Raw genomic sequence first — 19,542 nt, 5'->3', positions numbered from 1 at the left:
ATCTACTTGATAATACAAACATTTGTAAAACCAGCTGGATATATACATATAGATTTAGGTCATGATTTAGTAGCCAAAGATCTTTCTTGTTCACCAGTACTGGAGAGCGAAGGTATAAATTGATTTAAAATACATGAATATATTGTTTAACTTACAAGGAATGGCTCTATCCTCATGTAATTGTAATAATATAAATTCCATATGTTGAGCAATTCTTGAAAATGTGCTACATGTTTGTGCTTGCATCAGATGCTGATGAAATTAAAATTTCTTTTCTAGTCTAAATATCATTGGATTGTAATTAATATGCATTAAATTATAGGACAAAAAAATTAAAAAAAAACAACCCTCACATAAATATCCCCTTGTGAAGTCAATCCAATAGAGGCAATGAGCTCAAAACGAAAATCGTAAAACAAAATAAAGATGAATTTAAGAAATTTTGAATAGTTTCATTTAATAGAGCTTCTCAAAAATAGGCCGAACACCAATAATTTTCAGAAATACAAGAACCCAAGAAACCATACAAAAGATTTACCTGAACCATTTCCTTATAATCTATCTACGAAATTATGCACTCAACATATCAAGGCACACAGTAGAACTCAAAAGGTGAATAACAAAACAACCGCAAAGGAAAAAAATGCACAGTACACAGAAGCAAAAAACAATGGCGTTCAACAACATTCAAGAATAATGGCTTAACCCTATTGTTAGCCTAATGCACAAACAAAATCTATCAAATGTTCGCTTTGTCCTAACACAGAATTTGTTGGGAATCAAGAAGTACAACATTATCCTTCTCAAACAAATTTAAATCCCTTTTTACCAGCTAATTTTTCAAAAATTTTATGGTGCCTATTATGAAAAACAAAGTCCAACTGCCTTGCCTAGTAACCATAGTTCGAACCATACACTGAGCCATAGCCTCCAGTATGGCTTGTGTGTCCAGGATTCGAAGGTGGTGAACCATACATGGAACTATGAGTTGCATATGGGTTATAACCTTGGTCTGTTGACCCACCAATCTGTGCCTGTGATGAAGCCGCAGCTTCAGCCATGAAATTCTGCCATCATAAAAATGTTCTATCAGTTCATAGTCCACAGTCATAATATTCTGCTGAAGAAAGAAAAGATAGCAATAAAATGCTATATAAATGTATAAATATATAGCAGGCAAAGGAGAGAGCAAAAAAAATGTGGCCGATGAAAAGTTGATTTAAGCTGCTCCACAATCATAACTATAAATACCAGCTTCGATTACAGAAACGTGTCTGTTTCTAACTTGAAAGTAAAATGCAGCAGTCCATATACTGTTTTGTATTTCTAGTTTCCCATCAATTAACAATAATCTTGCAAATATAAGCCTTTGACCAATTTTAGAGTTTCGAAAACATACAGTTGTAAGTGCAAAGATAACCCTTACTGGTTATCTTCTTGACCTTCTGAGCATACTAATAACAACTTTTATATCATTCCTCAACTTAGCACAATTAATAGGATACATACCATGTTGCACAAAGAACACCCTCACAGAATACATGTGTGCAAATGAGTGAGATCAAGAGAGATACAAAAACAGAGACAGAGAAACTTAAAATGCATTCTTTCTTTATCCTGCTAGATGCTAAACTTTCTAAGACCACATACTTCATGCCATGTTGCACCAACAACACTATCATAGAGTAAATAACTCTGGTATGCACCTTAAATTTTCTAAAATTCCTATTATAGACTCATGTTAAGTATGGCTGAGATAAATGACTCATAGAGGTCCACAAAATAAATATTATCAGAATTATGGGGGCATACGGCAGGAACATCAATGGAAGCATTCTACCACAACACAGAGTACAAGGCACAAGCAACATATTAAGCAACGCACACTAAGAAAAAACAGAAATATCTAGTAAAGGAAAATGGAAATCATTAAATTAAGCCAAACAAAGACAAGGATATGCCTGTATTAGCTGCTGGGCAGTTTGTACTTGAGAAGCAGTTCCGCTGATTTCAACTGTCATTTCCCCAGGAACACCCCTGGTTTCTTGTATAGTCACAGTTGCCCCACTAGAGCGTCGAATATAGCTTATACTTGCACCAGCCGTTCCAATAACAGCATCAGCATAAGACAAAGGAATTTGCATTTGCTGCGTAATCTGCAAAATCATATGAAAACCATCATTAGAAGTCCAGAAGTATTTAGATCTTATTTGAGGTTGGCCCAAGACCACAAGCCCATAAGTAGCATGTGCATACAGCACTAGATTACATTAGGGCCATAACAAGCTTGCAGAATGAGACATAAGTTTCAAGCCCCAGGCCATGTTTAAACCATAACCAAGTATGAAACCATGCCTAGTCATAAAAAATTGAGAACATATATATTATACAGGTGGATATGTATATCTCAGGATCCACACCTCACTAAGCCCTATAAATCTGGCATGTATACTTATAGCTGATACTGCTACTTAATTAACCATCTTCCCATAAGCTGTGCGACCTTGTCAAGGCCAAGAACTAAATTTTTGGCAACCGAGTATCAAACCCCATAGAAGAAAAGACAGGACTCAATAGTTACAAATAATCATGTTAGGATCTCAACTGCAAGGTATAAGACTTGGATCCCACATTAAAAAATATGAGCAACTAGTGTGGGTTTATATGGTCTTATGCTTTCTCATCTCAATAGCTAGCTTTTGAGATGTAATTCTCCCAAGATTTGTATCATTTGGTATCAGAGTCATCACCATATCTCCTAGTTGCAATTGTAAGGCGCAGGTGATGACACCGATATTGCTATGTTCGTCCGAGGCTAGCATAGAGTTAGCGCACAACCAGCTCATCTGTGCTGTCTAGGTTGCAAAGTATGGTAATATGTTAGGATCTCAAATACAAGGTATGAAACTTAGATCCCACATTAGAAAGTATGGACAACTAACGTAGGGTTTATATGGTCTTGGGTTTTTCCATCTTAATAACTAGCTTTTCAGGTATAGTTCTCCAAGGTTCGTATCAAATCTACATTAATAGCAGAGAGAAATACATTGTCTGGGACCCCTGTGATCAACATATTGACTTCAGAAAGAGAAGATAATCAAAAAAAATAAAAATAAAAATAAAAAGTACGTTCATATCACATGTCCAATCTCCTGTCTTTACTCATATTTCACATGGCCTGTACACTACCCCTCTGCTTAGTTGTTTTGAAAGGGGCCACACTTGTGAAGTTAAAGGGACCAAACTGTTTTTACTCAGACATCAAAAGAATTACAAGGTTCTCTACCATAATAATAATAATATTATTATTATTATTATTATAATAATAGCAACAATAATTAAACAAATGAAATCCAGATCCGCATTATGGGTTTAAATTCAAGCAACAGGGAAATGCACAGCTAGGAAAAAAAACAGATTACATAGATTAATCATCCAGTGAAAATAAACATATAAACAAGAAAAAGAAAAAGGGAAAAAGAAAACCTGTGTTATCATCGATGGTGCTGATTGGGCACTTGAGGATCCATGAACGCCCATAGGGGCCTCTCTTCCATAAGCAGATATTCCCTGATGAGGCTGTTTCTCAATAGGAGGCGGCAAGTCTGCAGGAGGATAATAATTGTCAACTTGCCGAGGAGGTGGCATGTATTGAGGATTAGTTCCAAAACCAGGGCCTCCACTAGCATTTGGAGGAAGACCCTGAGGTGGACCCCAGGATTGATGAGGTGGCATGTGCTCCATTTGAGGATTTGCCATTTGCATCTGGTTGAATAAAATACTAAGTCAGCATTCCATTGCACTATACATGATAAAAGGGTATTATTATTCAGCGAAGTCCACTTACATGCATTTCAAATAAGGGAATAATACTGCGATCAACTAAAAACTTCCTTAGATGAGATGCAATTAGTTCTATTGCTTTGTGTACACCAGTTGCATCTCCTACTACTTCAACAACCCTATCATCTTGGAGAGCAAAGACTGGTAGGTCTTCTGCAGCAATTAATTACAACAAGTCAGAAAGATACATGAAAAATAAAACAAGGAATCAGCAGGGCATAAAGAAAAAAAAGAATGATTTTACCCAAACAATATGATCTATGTGGCTGTCAAAGCAAGCCAAGCACACACATTGTACAACTAGTAAGCGCATGTACAGCTAGTGAGAGCATTAATGATAAAACTTATACACTTCTCAACATGAAAAAAAGAATAAAATTGTGCTACTACAATCCAGCCAATTGAAATTTGACTCAATTCAATATATTAAATTAGCCATGGAAATTAGTTATTTCAAAACTAGTAAATTTCACAACCAAATTCCAAATATACATTTCAGGACACCACAAACAACAGCAGTTGTCTGCGTATGGACCAATAATTAAGCATTGCACTGTACAGAAAATTTGACTCAAGGTATGTGTATGCAAATTGTTCTTAAAAAATACTAATCACAGCACATAGAAAATAAAGACGTTATGTAGCGCATGAAAATGACAATATATAGGTAGACTTAAGTCAGAAGCAAGAATGAGAAATACTATACGAAACAAAAGTCAGAAGACACCTGCTCCAAGAACTCTGACTATACAACTAGATGCTTCTTGGATAGATTTAACAGTTCCTCCTTGTTTACCAATCAAACTTCCTGCTTGAGAAGCTGGGACTAGCAGCCTAGTTGAGACCTTGCCTCCTTGTGGTGGATGAGAAGAATCACCCTCCAAACCATCAACAATGCGCTTGTGAACCCTCAAAAGGCCATCCATAGCAGGAGGAAGAGAAGAATCAGGTTCCTCCTTAGCAGATATCATCACCTATTCATGAGTGACAGCGTATGATAAGCATAAGAGTGAACTTCCAAGCTTGCAACTAAATCCATACAAACCCACATAGGTCAGGAACATTAAAGAACACATGGTACAAATTCTTAGCTCACAGGAAAAATGATAAACATTTAAAAGAAAAAGAACAAACATATCACACATTTTTTGTATACGCAAACAAAGAGAACTTCAAGAAGAAAAAAGATGAAACAATCTTTCTGCAGTGCATCCAGTACCAGAAAGCAAGTAGCAAACAACCAGGATGCTCAGACAACAACAGAATGGCAACAGAAACTGGTTTGCCAACTTCCAGTATGCCTCTATTTAACTCCTAGCCAGCTTATTATCATGACTTATGATCCAACAGACCTTTTCTATACTGAATTTTGTGAGATTCACTCCTAATAATTTACAATCCCAGGCTCCAATACAAAGTAAGATCCAATATTTTGTTTTGTAAAGCAATATTTTTCTGCAGTCCAGTTAGTTTGAAAATACAATGTCCAGGCTCTAGGGAAGCTTGAAGTGTGATAAGAACACAGAGTTTGGCAACATTACCAAGTTCTATGCTTTTTCACTTGACAAATAAGACCTTAATGTGACCTCCAGAACAGTTAGTACCAATTTCTCACATAGAAAATTGACCTAATAACTTAATAATGGATGCTTATGCTTTAGTTTACATAAATCGTAATTTGTAGAAGTATTTTAACTAATAATTATAGCGTCATGAAACTGATTACACATTAAATTTAAAACACAAAAAGAAGACATGACGCACAAAAAAGTTTTAAGTATGTATTTCGCTGTAAGTGATTAATTTAAGGCTTCACCATCTTAATCATACCTATGCAATCGCAGAAAGGAATTTTTAAATTAACAAATATTTTACGTGTCATCTTAGACCTTTTTTTTAACACAATCCTCGGTGGTTTTTACAATTTGTGGAACGACATCAATCATCCAGGTTCTGAAGTTACCAGAAAGAATGCAGTGCTTCTTGGTACAGTTGTTCATATTTATTCAGATAAACTTTTCAGCACTTTGTAAGCTCAATGCTGATCCCTGCAATCTGGATCTTTGGTCCTTCAAATTTGGAATCTAATTTTGATTTGTTGCCTTAAAATTGGCGAACGAAACCTGCACAGATTCATGTTTGTTATTACAATAAAGGGAATTGTATTCTTATCTTACGGATTGCTTGTCCTCCCCAGTGATTATATTTTTTTAAGAACTAAGTTAGTGTCTGAGATTGGAATTTATTTGAGACAGAATTATTCTCCACTCCTTTTTCTTGTTTTCAAGGTAATGTTCAATGTTTATATAACAATAGAATTATACTTTTTTCAAAAATATTATACATCTTAACATCTTAAAGAAGGAAGAAATTTACTAGAAATTAGTTCACGTACAACTCAACACCTAAATTTTTTGGCAGAAAGGGAACTGTAGTCCTTGCTAGAAAAACAAAATATCTTCTTGATGAAAGGCCTTTACTGTAACATCCAAGATTAATATTCCACTTACTCTTTTCCTTAAATTCTCCACTAAAGACTACAAAGTGTTTTGAAAATTTTACTTGGTTCAGTTATGCTGTAGCTTTGGCAATGTGGTGTACAGAGTAGTATAATCTTTCATTTAGACTCTTGTAATGACATTATCTCCCGTGAAGATACTTAAAAGTTATAACATTTTAGTTAGTTCTAAACATTTACAACAGATCCCATAAAATTTCAAAAGCATCCTTCTAATCATATCCATATGTTCATTTTCACATGACAGAATTGTCAATGCATAATATGCTCTATGCACATAAACCAACTTTGCAGTCAATTTCAAGACACAAAGTAAATGTAGCCAATCAAATTCAATGCAATTCAGGGGATATTTGAAGGGAAAAAGAAAAGTTCAGAAAATCTCTTTCAATGATCTTGTGATTACTTCAGATATTAAGCTAAGGCATAGAAAATATATATATAACATCTAGAAATCGCCAAGTATGCTCCAAAATTATATTTGAGATTATTAAAGATAGAAAATCCACAAAGAAAAAATCTTGAAATAGCAACCAGAAGACAGACAGAATAACAGATGCCCTCAAGCCAATAAACAATTAGCATAAAAATTTTCTGTCCCACCAGCCAATTCAAATGTACCATATTAATACATGTAAACTGAACCACAAAAACATTGAACAAACTTACAGCTCTTTCTGTTGTCCCAGGAGGACCGTCAAGAATCTTTATGCGAGCTCTTGTCTCCTCAACTATTTTTTTAATAAACTCCCCTTTGCGACCAATTATGCTACCAACTTTCTGTGCAGGAACCAACATCCGGAATACACTCTCTCCAGGCCATCCTGGCCATTTCTTTTCACCACCTCCAGCTGCAGAATCCTCTTCATGTTCTAGCTTTTGTTGAGGCTGTGAGTCTTCAGTTACTTGCTCCTCAGGCACCTCATCATTAGAAATTTGATATTCAGGTACTTCATCATTAGGAATTTGATATTCAGGTACTTCATCATTAGGTACTTGATGATATTCAGGTACTTCATACTCAGGTACTTGTTCTTCAGGAACTGGATTTTCAGGTATTGGATCTCCTTCATGATTCCCATCTTGTTCAACAAAACTTTGGTTCACTTCAGCCATAATATTCCCACTGGAGCAAAAGACAAACCAACACAATTTACTTCAAGACCAAATAGGATACTAATAATGGCACATTCAAACCTCAACCTAATTATTCTGTCTAGTCAGAAAGGCAACTATCAACAACAGCAAACAGCTTATAAAGAAAAATCTAAGTAACGAAATTTCACCCACCATAAAAAAGAGAGAGGTTAAGGAAAAAAGAAAGCCTTCAAAATAATATCTTAAAAAAAGGCAATGAAGTGAGAAATGGAAATGCCAAAATCCCTCAATGCTTAATTTGGGAAACAATTAGCAAGATGTTAGCACATACATCATCAAAGACTATAAAAAATTGGAGACAAATGGAAAGCACCTTTAAAAATCCACCTAAAGTCATATAACAATGGAATTAAAGGCCTACACTTTTGCTTCGCATACTCTTACACTTTCTCTTATGTAGGAATACAGTACCATAGGAAAGTTGTGAACAATCATCTCATCCTTTACAGCCATATATTGTGGTCAAAACAAAAACATAAAGGCATTCACAAGATGAAAGACACAGAGAGAATAAGACACTTTCTATGCTTGTGGCGCTTTTTACGTAGTTCTATCAAAAGTATACCTCGCTTGTTTCATATCCTCTAAACTTCTAGCAACTTAGAGAACTAAACTTTGGCTTTGCAAAGCATCAAAAGCAGACCAAAATCCAATTACATATCAACAACAGATTACCGTTACAACTAATAAAAAAAGACAGAATATAAAATAAAAAACAAAGTATTAAAACTAAAATTATTTAAATATTCCTATATTCAAAATCTACCAAAAGAAAACATAAAATCAAAAAATTAAAATAAAAAAATTATTGATGATGAGTCAATATTAACAACAAAATCTCAAAGCAAAAACACAGAAAATTTTCGATAAAATTACTCCCTAACAGTGAAAACAGCATACAAACATATAAACCCTAAAACCACTGATACACTCCCATTACACAAAAAAAATACATAAATATTTTTCAAATAAAAAACTCCACGAATGGGTCAAAAACACATCTCTCAAATCACCCAAAAGTGCAAACAATATAAAGCCCCATAAAGAACACAATAATAACAAAGCTAACATGAACTAAACCCTAGAATTATAAAATCAATACTCACATATGCTAAGCGAAGAGCTAATAAGAGTACAGTAAGAGATTTCTGGGTATGACTTTAGAGTGAAAAGACCAATTTCTTACTAACCTATTTTTTAGGCTTTTAGGTTTTGTTCGAGGAGAGGAGTCGAAGACCTGAGGCACGGGTTTTGTGAAGTGAAATTACTTTATCACCTGACTTGTTCTTGTTAATAGTCCCCTGAAACTATTTAATTTACAGTGACCCCTAATTTTGAGTTAATTACAATAAGACCCCCATGTTGTTATCTTTTGATGGGCTTCATGATTTTTGAATCTGGGCTCGGTTAAGATTTTGTTAGGCTTTTCGATTATTCACTTGTGGACTAGGTTGACAAGCCTCATTAAACATGAACAAGCCAAGCCCACAAATGATTGAAATCCCCATTCGCAAGAATTTTTATACTCCTAATTTGACCGAAACTTTTATTACAGTGCCAACATGACACGTGATTATATAATTGAATAATTTTTTACACATAAATAACAAATGAAATTTCAGTACATAAAAATTAAATGACAAGTTATTATAATACTTTTTTTGCACTTTATGTTACCTAGAAATTTATAGGCAAGGGCAACATTTAAAGTTCATGCATATTTTTAGAATCAAACTGAAAGTTGATTTGGTGAAGTGATTAGTCTGGTTCAACTGATAATCAAATTGATTGGTTATTCATCAAATAATAAATTATTTAAATAAATATTTAAAATAATTTTACATAATTAATTATTAAATATAAAATTCAAATTGCATTAACATATCAAATTATATCAATGGATAAAGTGCACAAAATTTTTTTTATTTTCCTTATAAAATAAAAAACATAAGTTAAATAAAATAAAACAATAAATTAAACATAGTATAAGTAGGATAGTTTTAATAATTCGATCGTGATTCACCCTAGTTTAAAAGCTAAAGTTGGTTTTGGAGTAAGTCTGATTATTTCTTAATTAGATAGGTCAAACCTATCAATTCAGTTTTCAAAATACTGATTTCACAACCCACCCATCCAGGATCCTACTTTTACAATCCCCGGTTTTGATTAAGAAGCATTTTGACAAATTTGTAAAGAACATGGGTAATCTCTTAGTGTTTAATAAACAAGATCCTTTCTCAAAATTTGACAGCTAACAAAAAGATGGAAGCTATATGGCATATCTGTTGTCAAGTTATTCATGCTGAGTTAGCATGAATAAAAGTAAAATGACAGTCGAACTTTCAGAACTATGTCAAGGTTAAGAAGAAAAGATCATCAACCATTAACCATTCGATAACATTTTCATCAATACAAGAAACCTGTTAATCATCTAGAAATTCGGTAAGAATGTATAGAAAAGCAAAATACATTGCTAAAAGAACAACCTCTTACAAATCAACCTTTCTAGCTAGTTAGCCATTCAATCATGACAAACCTGAAAGATAACCAATTTGATAATGGAAGACAAAACCCTGTGAAGACACTTCACCTATTGAGCTCCTATTTATCTACCTCTGCAGACCTTAAGAAAGAATGTGGGTACAACTACAACAAGTGGACATCAGCATTTCTCCAATTTTTTTCGTGTCAGTCTTTGTCTTTGGCAGCCACTTCTGGAGCTGGAGTTAGACTTGGGGCTGCAGCCAAGGCTGGGGCTAGAGCTGGAGCTTGATTAGCAGTAGTCATCAACGAGTCAAAATTTTCGGATTTTCCCAACACAATTTCAATCTAGAAGTCAAGGGAAACAAAAATGATTTACAAAAGGACTTCATCAGCACTATTTATAGCAAAATGCATTTAGTAAAAAGAAATCAGACTCACCTTGGGCTTCTGAATGAGTCGCCCTTTGTTCTCATCTTTCATGCCCACAGTAGATGTCAAGACTTCTGTTTCATGGTTAAAACAAAGTTATCAAATTAGGAATCATGCATTAATCCAGGACAGTGCATAGCCTTAAGAGGTGTATGCTTACTCTTTTCAGTAGCCACTCCATTGTTCTTAAGAATCTCAGCAATTGTGACAACTGTAGTAATTGCTGCAAAGGAAATGTAAAACAGCCAGAAGAGTAAGTACAGAAACAGCTATATGGAATTCCAATCATTGTGTCAGGTCAAAAGCGCCTAGAAGACAAATAAAACAGCGAGCAAAGTGAAAAATACCTCTCTTGGCAACCATCTAATCTATTTTTCAGGCAGAAAGATGGATAGTAAATAGGAGATATAAAAGGCAAACCGTTTGTGCAAGGCTCAAGGCTCATCAGAAGGCCATTCATTTTCCAAGTGAAAAGTCTTTGAGTGACATCAAGCTTGTCATCAGAATTGAACACATATATATATCACTAGAAGTTTGAAATCAACTTAAATATCACATTAATGTTGTCCTTTTAACAATAAGCTCAGGTAATTTCTTATGTCTTTCCTTCTTTTGTTCCTGTGAAAACCTCTAACTTCGGTTCTTTAGAATGCAACATAGATATAGCACTAATACCAAATAACTCTTAATTTTTCTGAAGCTTGCTGAATCTTGACTTGTGGCAAAATCCCAACAAGAAGGTGAATTTAAAGCCATTTCAGGTGAATTAAGTTTTACTCATTAACTTACTCCTTTTTTATTCTAAATTCTATCCTCTTGCTTCTCTTCTCCTTTTTTCTCGTTAAATTAGTAGACAGAAGGGAGTTTATGATTTGACAATGATATGAGATATTTCAGAAAAGCATACCCATGCCTAAAGCAGAAAGTTCAACCTCATTATGCTGTTGAATGTACCTCTGCATCAAAGGGGAAAAAAAATCAAACAAATGAATCATAAATTAATAGATACAATATGTTGAAAATCATAACAACCAATCATCTCTAGTCTTATATTTCATATTCTAGGTACTGTAATAAATAATATTTTCACTTGGGGTTATTATCAAAGGCTCAAAGCTCACGTAGCAAGCAGTAAAAACAATTTTCTAGACATTAATTAGATTAACTCTGAATCTTTTGAATCATGGAATTCAGAGACAACAGTAAGAGATATCTGCTTCAAGAAATTTTTTTCACTCTATAAGTTTTTCATTTATGTAGTTACATTTTCTTTATAATCAGCATTCATATGACTATAAAACACAAAATAATTAACCAACTTTCATATGAAAATAAAAACAACAGCAATAAGAAATCATAATCACTGGCGTAATTAAACTGTTAAAAATATAATAACCCAGTTATACACAAACATGAACTACGCATATAAAAGAATCAAATATAAACTAGATGACAATGCTTAAACAATGGCAATATAAAATGACACAAGATAACACCCAAAATAAGTAACTTCAACAAAAAGGAAGAAGTAATTATACATTTAACAACAATCCAGATGAGAAAGCCAAACCTTGGCAAGATTAACGTAGAAAAAGAGAGGTTTCTTGGTGTTAGAAACTTGGATTCTGTTCTTCTTCTGATTCTCCATAGTTTGAGTTGGAGTTTTCGATGAAGTTGGTGGTGCAGGCGCTGATTGCACTGCCACTGCTATCTCTCCGGCCATTTTCTTGGTTTATTTTTTTGGGGTTTCTTGGTGTTCTTTGTAAACTCTCTACAACTTTCCTTCACTTTCTGTAGCGGGAAAACCGTTAGAGAAAACCGTTATGAAGTGGTGGTCTCATAAAGAGCGGGAGTTGGGCTGGTGGGACCAATGGGCGGTTACCACGTGGTTGGTTTTGGCTTGTTGTAGAAGTAGTAAGAGCTGAAGACGGATTCAACCGTTTGGTTTAGTTGAATGATTGTTACTCCCCTTTGTTTGGAATTTGATAATTAGATCATTAGCAATAAATTAAGCTCAAATTAATTATGATATAATTATTAATTAGTGTAAAGTGGTTTGAAAGTGCTTCTACAGCAAACACTTTTGTCTAACAATGTTTATATTCCAAGTAGAATTCCCAAAAAAAACTATATAAAAGAGATTTTAGGACAGTATATGATCATGTTTTTATAATTTGATTAAATTTAGACACAGATAAACTAATATAAGAGTTTACAAAGATAAAATCCAACGTTCTTAGGTCATATCACGGACCCATGAATCTTAGCAGGATTAATTTGCTCATTAAATCTGTCACCAAATCTAACCCCTAAACATGATAAACCTTGCCAAAACCGATTTGACATAACCCACTTCTATCTCTAGGCTTCGGTGAAGTTGTTTTAAAAACTTGGGCTTTGGTACAAAAGTGATAATGAGTTTCTCCTATCCAAAAACTAATTCATGGGTGAAATTTTCCCTAACATTTATATATGTACATCCAAAAACTCGGCCTCCGAATGAAGTCCCCTCCTTTGGTCACTGACCACCTGGAAACATCAATCCATGAAGTTTTAAGCTCCTCTTTTCCTTTCTAAATAATTGAAAATATTTTTCAAAATCTTGTTATTGATTATACCTGTATTTAATGACGAAGTGATGGAGGAAAATTGCAATTTGGAGCTTTGCAAAATCGGCTCCAACGCAAAGCCTTGTGCCGCTGCCCCAGGCCATGAAAGTCTTTGATCCAGAACGTAAATCTTGTCACTATTCAGTCCATGCAAATACATTTTCAGAGCTTTCTGAGAAAGGATTTTATAAAATACTAATTGTTTAGAATCTATTATTTCACCTTCCAACGCCACGGATTGAAATCAAGAGGATTCTCGTATTTCTCAAGATTCAAGTGAACCACGGCTGGCGCCACCATAACTATCCGCCTTTTTGGAATTGTATATCCTGAGAATTATATATATAATATAATCCTGTTAGCTGCTAAATTTCATTGTACCCTAAAGCCAGTGATTTAGAACATGCCTCTTATCTCTGCATCTTTCCCTACTTTCCTGAAAATCACTGTTGCAATATTTGCCATCTTACTGTTTCATCGATCACCTGCAATTATGAAAGTATTTTATATTTAGCAGAAGGATACAAAGTATTTCTTATCAGTCCAACAACATCTCACCATGTGTAAAAGTCATTGATTTATATTCTTCCCATGTAAGTCCAGAATTCTCACTTTCTCTTCTTTCAAGAATTGCCTCGTGCTCTTTCTGCACGTGCTACATAAGCAATACTTGATCAATTTTTAAGTATATTTTATACAATCCAATTCCAACTACAAATATTTTGACTTTGAACTTTATATTATAAAATATTGCCATGAATACAAACCGTTAATTCTTGAACAACTTGAGGATGGTCAGAAATAAACTTGGTAAGCAAAGTGATGGCTTCAGAAGTGCTTTCGAAAGCACCAAAGAGAACAAGAAACAGCATGTTAATTGCAATACCGTCATCTGGAAATGCGTTTTCCTTCTCTACTTCTTCAATTAACCGATCCAAGAAATCATTCTGAGGAATTTTCGTTGCTTTTCTCTCATGGTAGGTATCTGTAATCCCCTTAATTGCCTTTTTACTTCCCTGTAGGTAAACAAGTTTAACGAGTTAGTTAGGAAATTGATGCAAACTCTTGTAGTTAAATGCAAACAAATTACTCTGGTTTGAGTTAATCTCTTTTTTTTTTTTAAAAATTAAAGCTTTACCTGTACAAATGCATGGAAAGCGGTTCCAGGAATGTTGACATGAAGGGAGATGAGACCATTCATGAAGGCTTTGTAATTATCCAAAAGTTTCTTTCCATCCTTTTTTTCTTTATAACTTATGAGCCTTTTTGCAAATGACTCAAATATCATCAGCAAAAACCCGAGTAGTTATATATTAAAGTCATTGAAATTTATAACTATAACTGAATTATGAGTACTCGCATATGTAAATTTACTTCAGCAATTCCTTCTTTAACGTTGACACTGCCATGGGAAGCCCATGAACATATATGTCTGCTAGTTGCTTCATCCATTTGACAGAGAAGCTTTCCCGTCAAGCTTTCAGGACCAACAAGATGCAGAATCAAATTCTTCATGTATCTATGAAAGATACCATGCTGTGTGAGCATGTTTTCTTCTCCCAGAAATTCACTAAAACTGTCAGTTAACCAAATTGAGAAATCTGCACTTTCTCTTTGGAGGATAGAATAGTTTATCTCCGGATCCGTCGATACAGTCATCTTCTGACCAAATAGACTCGTTCGAAACACTGGTCCATATCTGAAACAAAAAGCAAATTCAAAAACCTATGCATTAAGATGAATTCCTTTTGTTCATGAATTCACATACATTATGGACTCTATAAGGAGATAAGAACTAGAGGGTTTCTCCAATAATTGGCAAACCCATTGAACCAGGAGGCAGTTTACCATTTCACTGGGGGGTTCGACCAAGCATAAAACCAACGGACAATCCTAATAACAAGAAAAGCTACCACGGAAAGCCCAATTTCACTCCACATTATCCCTCTTAATGCTCTTGTTTGAGTTCAATAAGTAGAGATGAGATCGAAGTGGGTAATTCTCTTGCTACTTATGATAAAAACGTGCTTATATAGGTAGTTATAGGCTGATCATAACCATTTAATAAAATTATTTTTATTAGTTTTTTTTTTTATAACAATTCAGTTGAAGCATTGTTTGTGTTATTTTGGCACCATTAAGATGAATACAAAACAACTGATTACTGGAGAAAGTTTGGTACGTAAATATTTATGACTCAGACTCAGTCTTGGAGAGAAATGCCGCCTTCAGTCTTGAGTTCATTGGCCAACTGTTCCTGCTTACAAGGCCTCTACTAGTTAAATTAAAACGCATCTTGATTCAAACTGTGGGGTTTTCTGTATAATTTGATTAAATTTTTTACTATATTTAGTACGTGAAAAAGAAAATTAAATTGTGATTAAATATATACATGAGTGAAGACCCCTGAAGTCTGAAGAACATAATTGTGAAAGTAACTTAATTATAAAGTGAAGAGAGAATGAGGCTTGGCTGTTCCTATTCTATCCTTCAATCAATAAACAACAAAAACTTTGAGCTCAGTGCTTTGTAATAATTTTAATCTTGGATAATAATTGTTATGTTGAAAGTGATTCCAATTGACCAAGTCCTAAGCGTGGAATATATTAATTTAAACTTAAGGCCCCTCCAATGTCTAATTCAAGCTCGCACTTGATGAAACGCCCATTGGTTTCCTTGGTGCCAGACCATGTTTATTTAATATTTTTCTCAGAAGATATTACTCATTACCCTTACTCCATGTTTACATATCTGAATTCTTCAACCTTATCTCTCCCTTCGATTTCTTTTTCTTTCCTCTCCGATAATCTTCAATCGCTATAAAGATAAAATCTTACGAGATAAAAACAACTAGTCTTTTCAAGAAGTATTATTAATATTACAATAAATTAAGTCTGATGTTGGGATGAAGAAAATTGTGACAATAATGGCAACTATATTTGGCTACCCATTATCACAAATTAGTGGAAAATTTAGAAAATCTTGGAGAAGACTCTACTTCCATATCTTTATTTAGTACTGACATAAACGTTTTTCTTTGTAGAGATTAAATACAATTTAACAAATAACATCTCTACACAAACTTAGCTAAGAAGAATAAAATTGCAAAAGGCAAAAGTTTCTATACAAATACAATATTATAAAACTTCTGCGTCGTCAAGAAAGCAGCTTTAACTCTTATGAACTGTATTATTTTTATAGCTTGATATATTTTCTGCATAATTATAATTAACTTGTGATCACTTTTGTTTTACTGCAATTCTGATGTGAAGTCCATTTGGAAATATTAGACTCGGCCTTCGAATGAAGTCTCCTCCTTTGGTCATTGTCCACCTAACCATAAATTCAACCAAAGTACTTAATTTATGATGATTATTAATAGAGCATCCAAATTTAAGGGCTGAGATGGTATGTTATTAAAAAAAAAAAAAGGCAATAGCAAGAATGAATAAATATTCACACGTTACAAGTATAATTTTTATGATTTTAGCGGTTAATTATTTATATTTTTATTAAAAATAAATAAATTTATTATTTTAATAAATAAAAAATAATTATTAAAAGTCTATTTTTCGTCGTTAAAATTTTTTTTTAAAAAAAATCTCGTATTTGCCAACTATTATAACTTCTTTTGTTAAAGTATTTTCATTATTAATACTTATAAAGAAAAAATTATAATGAAAGATGATAATAAGAGTTTTTCTATCGTTAAAATTTTTTAATAAAAGAAAATATACTTTTTAACGACTATTTTTTCCTTATTAAAGTTCTAAATTTATTTATTTTAACAAAAGTATAAATAATTAATCGTTAAAATTATAAAAATAATACTTATATCGACTTGATATATATTCACTTGTTATTTTTCTGTTCCTATTGTCAATTCTTTTTAGTATGATTAAATATTATATTATCTCTATTTCAAATAATTCAATCACGTTATGACATATTATTTAATTAATTAATTGATATTCAAAACTGAATGTATATAGTTTTTATCTTATATCAATAAAACTATGTACATTTGGTTTTAAGTATTTAAATGAAAACTTAAAATTAGATGCATATAGCATATATTTCTATTCTTTATATTATATATTTTATTTTATATTACCTGTAATTAGTAACGAAATGATGGAGGAAAATTGCAATTTGAAGCTTAGCAAAGTCAGCTCCAACGCAAAGTCTTGTGCCACTGCCCCATGCCATGAAAGTCTTGGATCCAGAGTGTAAGTCTTGTCCCTAATTAATAAATAAATCCGTGAAAATTAGACCTTTCAATTAGAATCAAAGTTAGCATCATTTATATATGTAAATGAAATTAATTAATAACCTTCCAACGCCATGGATTGAATTCAAGAGGATTCTCATATGTCTCAGGATTCAAGTGAGCCACTGATGGTGCCACCATCACTATCCAGCCTTTGGGAATTACATATCCTGGAACATTTGTAAAAATTGTGCTATTATAAGTGTTTTATTTTTTCTATTATCATGGCCAAAGGGTTAATTCTAAACTTACCCTTTATCTCTGCATCTTTCCCTACTTTCCTGAAAATCGCCGGTGCTATATTTGCCAATCGGACAGTTTCATTAATCACCTGCAATATCGGGGAAAAAAAATTTTAAAAAATGGATTCAAAATTAATAATAATACTACAACTCACCATATGAGTGAAAGTCATTGATTTATATTCTTCCCATGTAAGTCCAGAATTCTCATTTTCTCTCCTTTCAAGGATTGCCTCATGTTCTTTCTGCATATGTCAGATACTCAATACTTAATTTAGTCATTTTTTAACTATAATCTATATAAATCCAACAGCAAAAGTAACCAAGTGGTTGTTGTATTTACTAACCCTCAATTCTTGAAGAACTTGAGGATGGTCAGAAATAAATTTGGTAAGCAAAGTAATGGCTTCGGAAGTGCTTTCGAAAGCACCAAAGAGAAGAAGAAACAGCAAGTTAATTGCAACCCCATCATCCAAAAAGGCCTTCTCCTTCTCTACTTCTTCAATCAGACGGTCCAGGAAATCATTGTGAGCTATTTTTGTCGCTTTCCTCTCGTGGTAGATATCTGTAATCACCTTAATTGCCTTTTTGCTTCCCTGTAGGTAAACAAGTTTAAGGAGTCAATTAGGAAATTAATGCAAATAAATTACCCTGGTTTGAATTATATAATTAGAAGTATCTAATCCATTAATCATTTTCTGAAAAATTAAAGCTTTACCTGCACACATCCATGGAAAGCAGTTCCAGGAATGTTGACAGGAAGGGAGATGAGACCATTCATGAAGGCTTTGTAATTATCTAAAAGTTTCTTTCCATCCTTCTTTTCTTCATAACTTATAAGCCTTTTTGCAAATGATTCAAATATCATCTGCAAATACCCGACTAGTAATACATTAGAGTCATTGAAATTTATAAATATAAATGGAATTATGAGTGCACATGTTTGTAAATTTACTTCAGCAATTCCTTCGTTAACGTTGACACTGCCTTCGCTAGCCCACGAAAGTAGATGTCTGCTAGTTGCTTCGTCCATTTGATGGAGAAGCTTTCCCCTTAGACTTTCAGGGCCAACAAGATGTAGAATTAAGTTCTTCATATACCTATGAAAACTTCCATGCTGCGTAAGCATGCTTTCTTCTCCCAGAAATTCCCTGAAACTATCAGTCAACCAGAATGAGAAATTTGCACTTTCTCTTTGAAGGATTGTGTAGTTTATCTCTGAATCAGTCGACACAATCATCTTCTGCCCAAATAGACTTGTTCGAAACAGCGGTCCATATCTGAAAGGAAAAACAAAAATGACTATATATATTAAGATAAAACCGTTTCAGTTCAATGAATTAATGTATATTACCTAGCCAATCTCCTTTTAAGAAATGGAGAAACATCATGAACTTTATAGGGAGATAAGAAGTGGAGAGTTTCTCCGATAATTGGCAAACCCATTGAACCAGGAGGCAATTTGCCATCGCAGTTGGGGTTAGACCAAGTATAGAACCAATGGCTAATCCTGATGATTACAAGAAAAGCTACAATGCAGGCACCAATTTCACTCCACATCTTGATGATTGGTGAGAAGGAATAATAAGTATGCTACTTATGATAAATATTTTAGGCCACAAAGGCTTTATATAGAAGAGATTCTAAGTCTTGCCTCGTTTACTCACTCAGTTGATCCTTTATGTGACTATTCTTAGTCTATGCATGTGTTTAGCATCACTGACACTGTTCTTTTATGTTAATATAGTGATCATAAATAACAAATTTAACGAGCTCTTATCTATTTTTATGCTCACAAACTATTTAACTAATTACTATTCTCAAAAAATGATGGCAGAAATATATATTATATTATTAATTATACAGAAGCCAATGAGAATAGATAGAATTGGAAATTAATTAGTTTTAAACCACTGATGTCCGTTTCTTGCGAAAAATATCTGGTATTAGTGCCTTTTGTTTGCTTACAAAAGTTGGTGTTTGGTAATG

The 19,542-nt window shown here is 33.4% G+C and overlaps 4 protein-coding genes across 6 annotated transcripts; all 4 read right to left on the bottom strand.

Moving 5' to 3' along the window:
• Window positions 1-635: 635 nt before the first annotated feature.
• On the bottom strand, window positions 636-8,817 carry LOC123209139 (flowering locus K homology domain). 3 transcript variants are annotated; one of them, XM_044626938.1, is made up of 7 exons: window positions 8,710-8,817; window positions 7,031-7,487; window positions 4,571-4,817; window positions 3,848-3,996; window positions 3,487-3,765; window positions 1,962-2,156; window positions 636-1,067 (listed from the first exon to the last, which is right to left on the bottom strand). In XM_044626938.1, exons 2-7 carry the CDS (start codon window positions 7,475-7,477, stop codon window positions 891-893), a joined length of 1,494 nt encoding a protein of 497 aa, XP_044482873.1. In that variant the 5' UTR covers window positions 7,478-7,487; window positions 8,710-8,817; the 3' UTR covers window positions 636-890. The 3 variants fall into 3 exon arrangements, with proteins under 3 accessions (XP_044482873.1, XP_044482872.1, XP_044482874.1); XM_044626937.1 differs by having other exon boundaries at window positions 8,626-8,781; XM_044626939.1 differs by having other exon boundaries at window positions 3,848-3,993; window positions 8,626-8,781.
• Window positions 8,818-10,207: 1,390 nt separating this feature from the next.
• LOC123208674 (uncharacterized protein At2g34160) lies at window positions 10,208-12,215 on the bottom strand. Its single transcript, XM_044626195.1, has 5 exons — window positions 12,003-12,215; window positions 11,340-11,388; window positions 10,593-10,655; window positions 10,442-10,506; window positions 10,208-10,348 (listed from the first exon to the last, which is right to left on the bottom strand). Exons 1-5 carry the CDS (start codon window positions 12,153-12,155, stop codon window positions 10,208-10,210), a joined length of 471 nt encoding a protein of 156 aa, XP_044482130.1. The 5' UTR covers window positions 12,156-12,215.
• An 822-nt stretch (window positions 12,216-13,037) lies between these two features.
• On the bottom strand, window positions 13,038-15,782 carry LOC123208673 (cytochrome P450 708A2-like). Its single transcript, XM_044626194.1, is given in 9 exon segments — window positions 13,038-13,178; window positions 13,264-13,370; window positions 13,449-13,510; window positions 13,590-13,687; window positions 13,809-14,057; window positions 14,416-14,617; window positions 14,838-14,891; window positions 14,893-14,997; window positions 15,778-15,782. Coding segments are annotated over 9 exon segments (1,023 nt in total).
• Window positions 15,783-16,274: 492 nt separating this feature from the next.
• Window positions 16,275-19,113, bottom strand: LOC123198766 (cytochrome P450 87A3-like). The gene is made up of 9 exons (XM_044613534.1): window positions 18,908-19,113; window positions 18,509-18,833; window positions 18,272-18,421; window positions 17,901-18,149; window positions 17,709-17,798; window positions 17,564-17,642; window positions 17,375-17,481; window positions 17,156-17,283; window positions 16,275-16,374 (listed from the first exon to the last, which is right to left on the bottom strand). The coding sequence occupies exons 1-9, from the start codon at window positions 19,111-19,113 to the stop codon at window positions 16,281-16,283; spliced, it is 1,428 nt and encodes a 475-aa protein (XP_044469469.1). The 3' UTR covers window positions 16,275-16,280.
• Window positions 19,114-19,542: the final 429 nt, after the last annotated feature.

Source organism: Mangifera indica, chromosome 2 (assembly GCF_011075055.1).
Source record: "Mangifera indica cultivar Alphonso chromosome 2, CATAS_Mindica_2.1, whole genome shotgun sequence".
NCBI classification, from domain to species: domain Eukaryota; kingdom Viridiplantae; phylum Streptophyta; class Magnoliopsida; order Sapindales; family Anacardiaceae; genus Mangifera; species Mangifera indica.
This window is presented reverse-complemented; position numbering and strand designations above follow the sequence as displayed.

Coding starts and splice junctions, on each gene's coding strand:
- LOC123209139 (XM_044626938.1), bottom strand. CDS start 7,477: ATGGCTGAAGTGAACCAAAGTTTTGTTGAACAAGATGGGAATCATGAA. Junction 4,818..7,030: donor CTGGGACAACAGAAAGAGCT/GTAAGTTTGTTC, acceptor ACTCATGAATAG/GTGATGATATCTGCTAAGGA. Junction 2,157..3,486: donor CACCATCGATGATAACACAG/GTTTTCTTTTTC, acceptor ATGATTTTGCAG/ATTACGCAGCAAATGCAAAT.
- LOC123198766 (XM_044613534.1), bottom strand. CDS start 19,113: ATGTGGAGTGAAATTGGTGCCTGCATTGTAGCTTTTCTTGTAATCATC. Junction 18,834..18,907: donor CTTAAAAGGAGATTGGCTAG/GTAATATACATT, acceptor TTTTCCTTTCAG/ATATGGACCGCTGTTTCGAA. Junction 18,150..18,271: donor CTTTCCATGGATGTGTGCAG/GTAAAGCTTTAA, acceptor GTTTACCTACAG/GGAAGCAAAAAGGCAATTAA.
- LOC123208674 (XM_044626195.1), bottom strand. CDS start 12,155: ATGGCCGGAGAGATAGCAGTGGCAGTGCAATCAGCGCCTGCACCACCA. Junction 10,507..10,592: donor TGGAGTGGCTACTGAAAAGA/GTAAGCATACAC, acceptor ACCATGAAACAG/AAGTCTTGACATCTACTGTG. Junction 10,349..10,441: donor GACTCATTCAGAAGCCCAAG/GTGAGTCTGATT, acceptor CTTGACTTCTAG/ATTGAAATTGTGTTGGGAAA.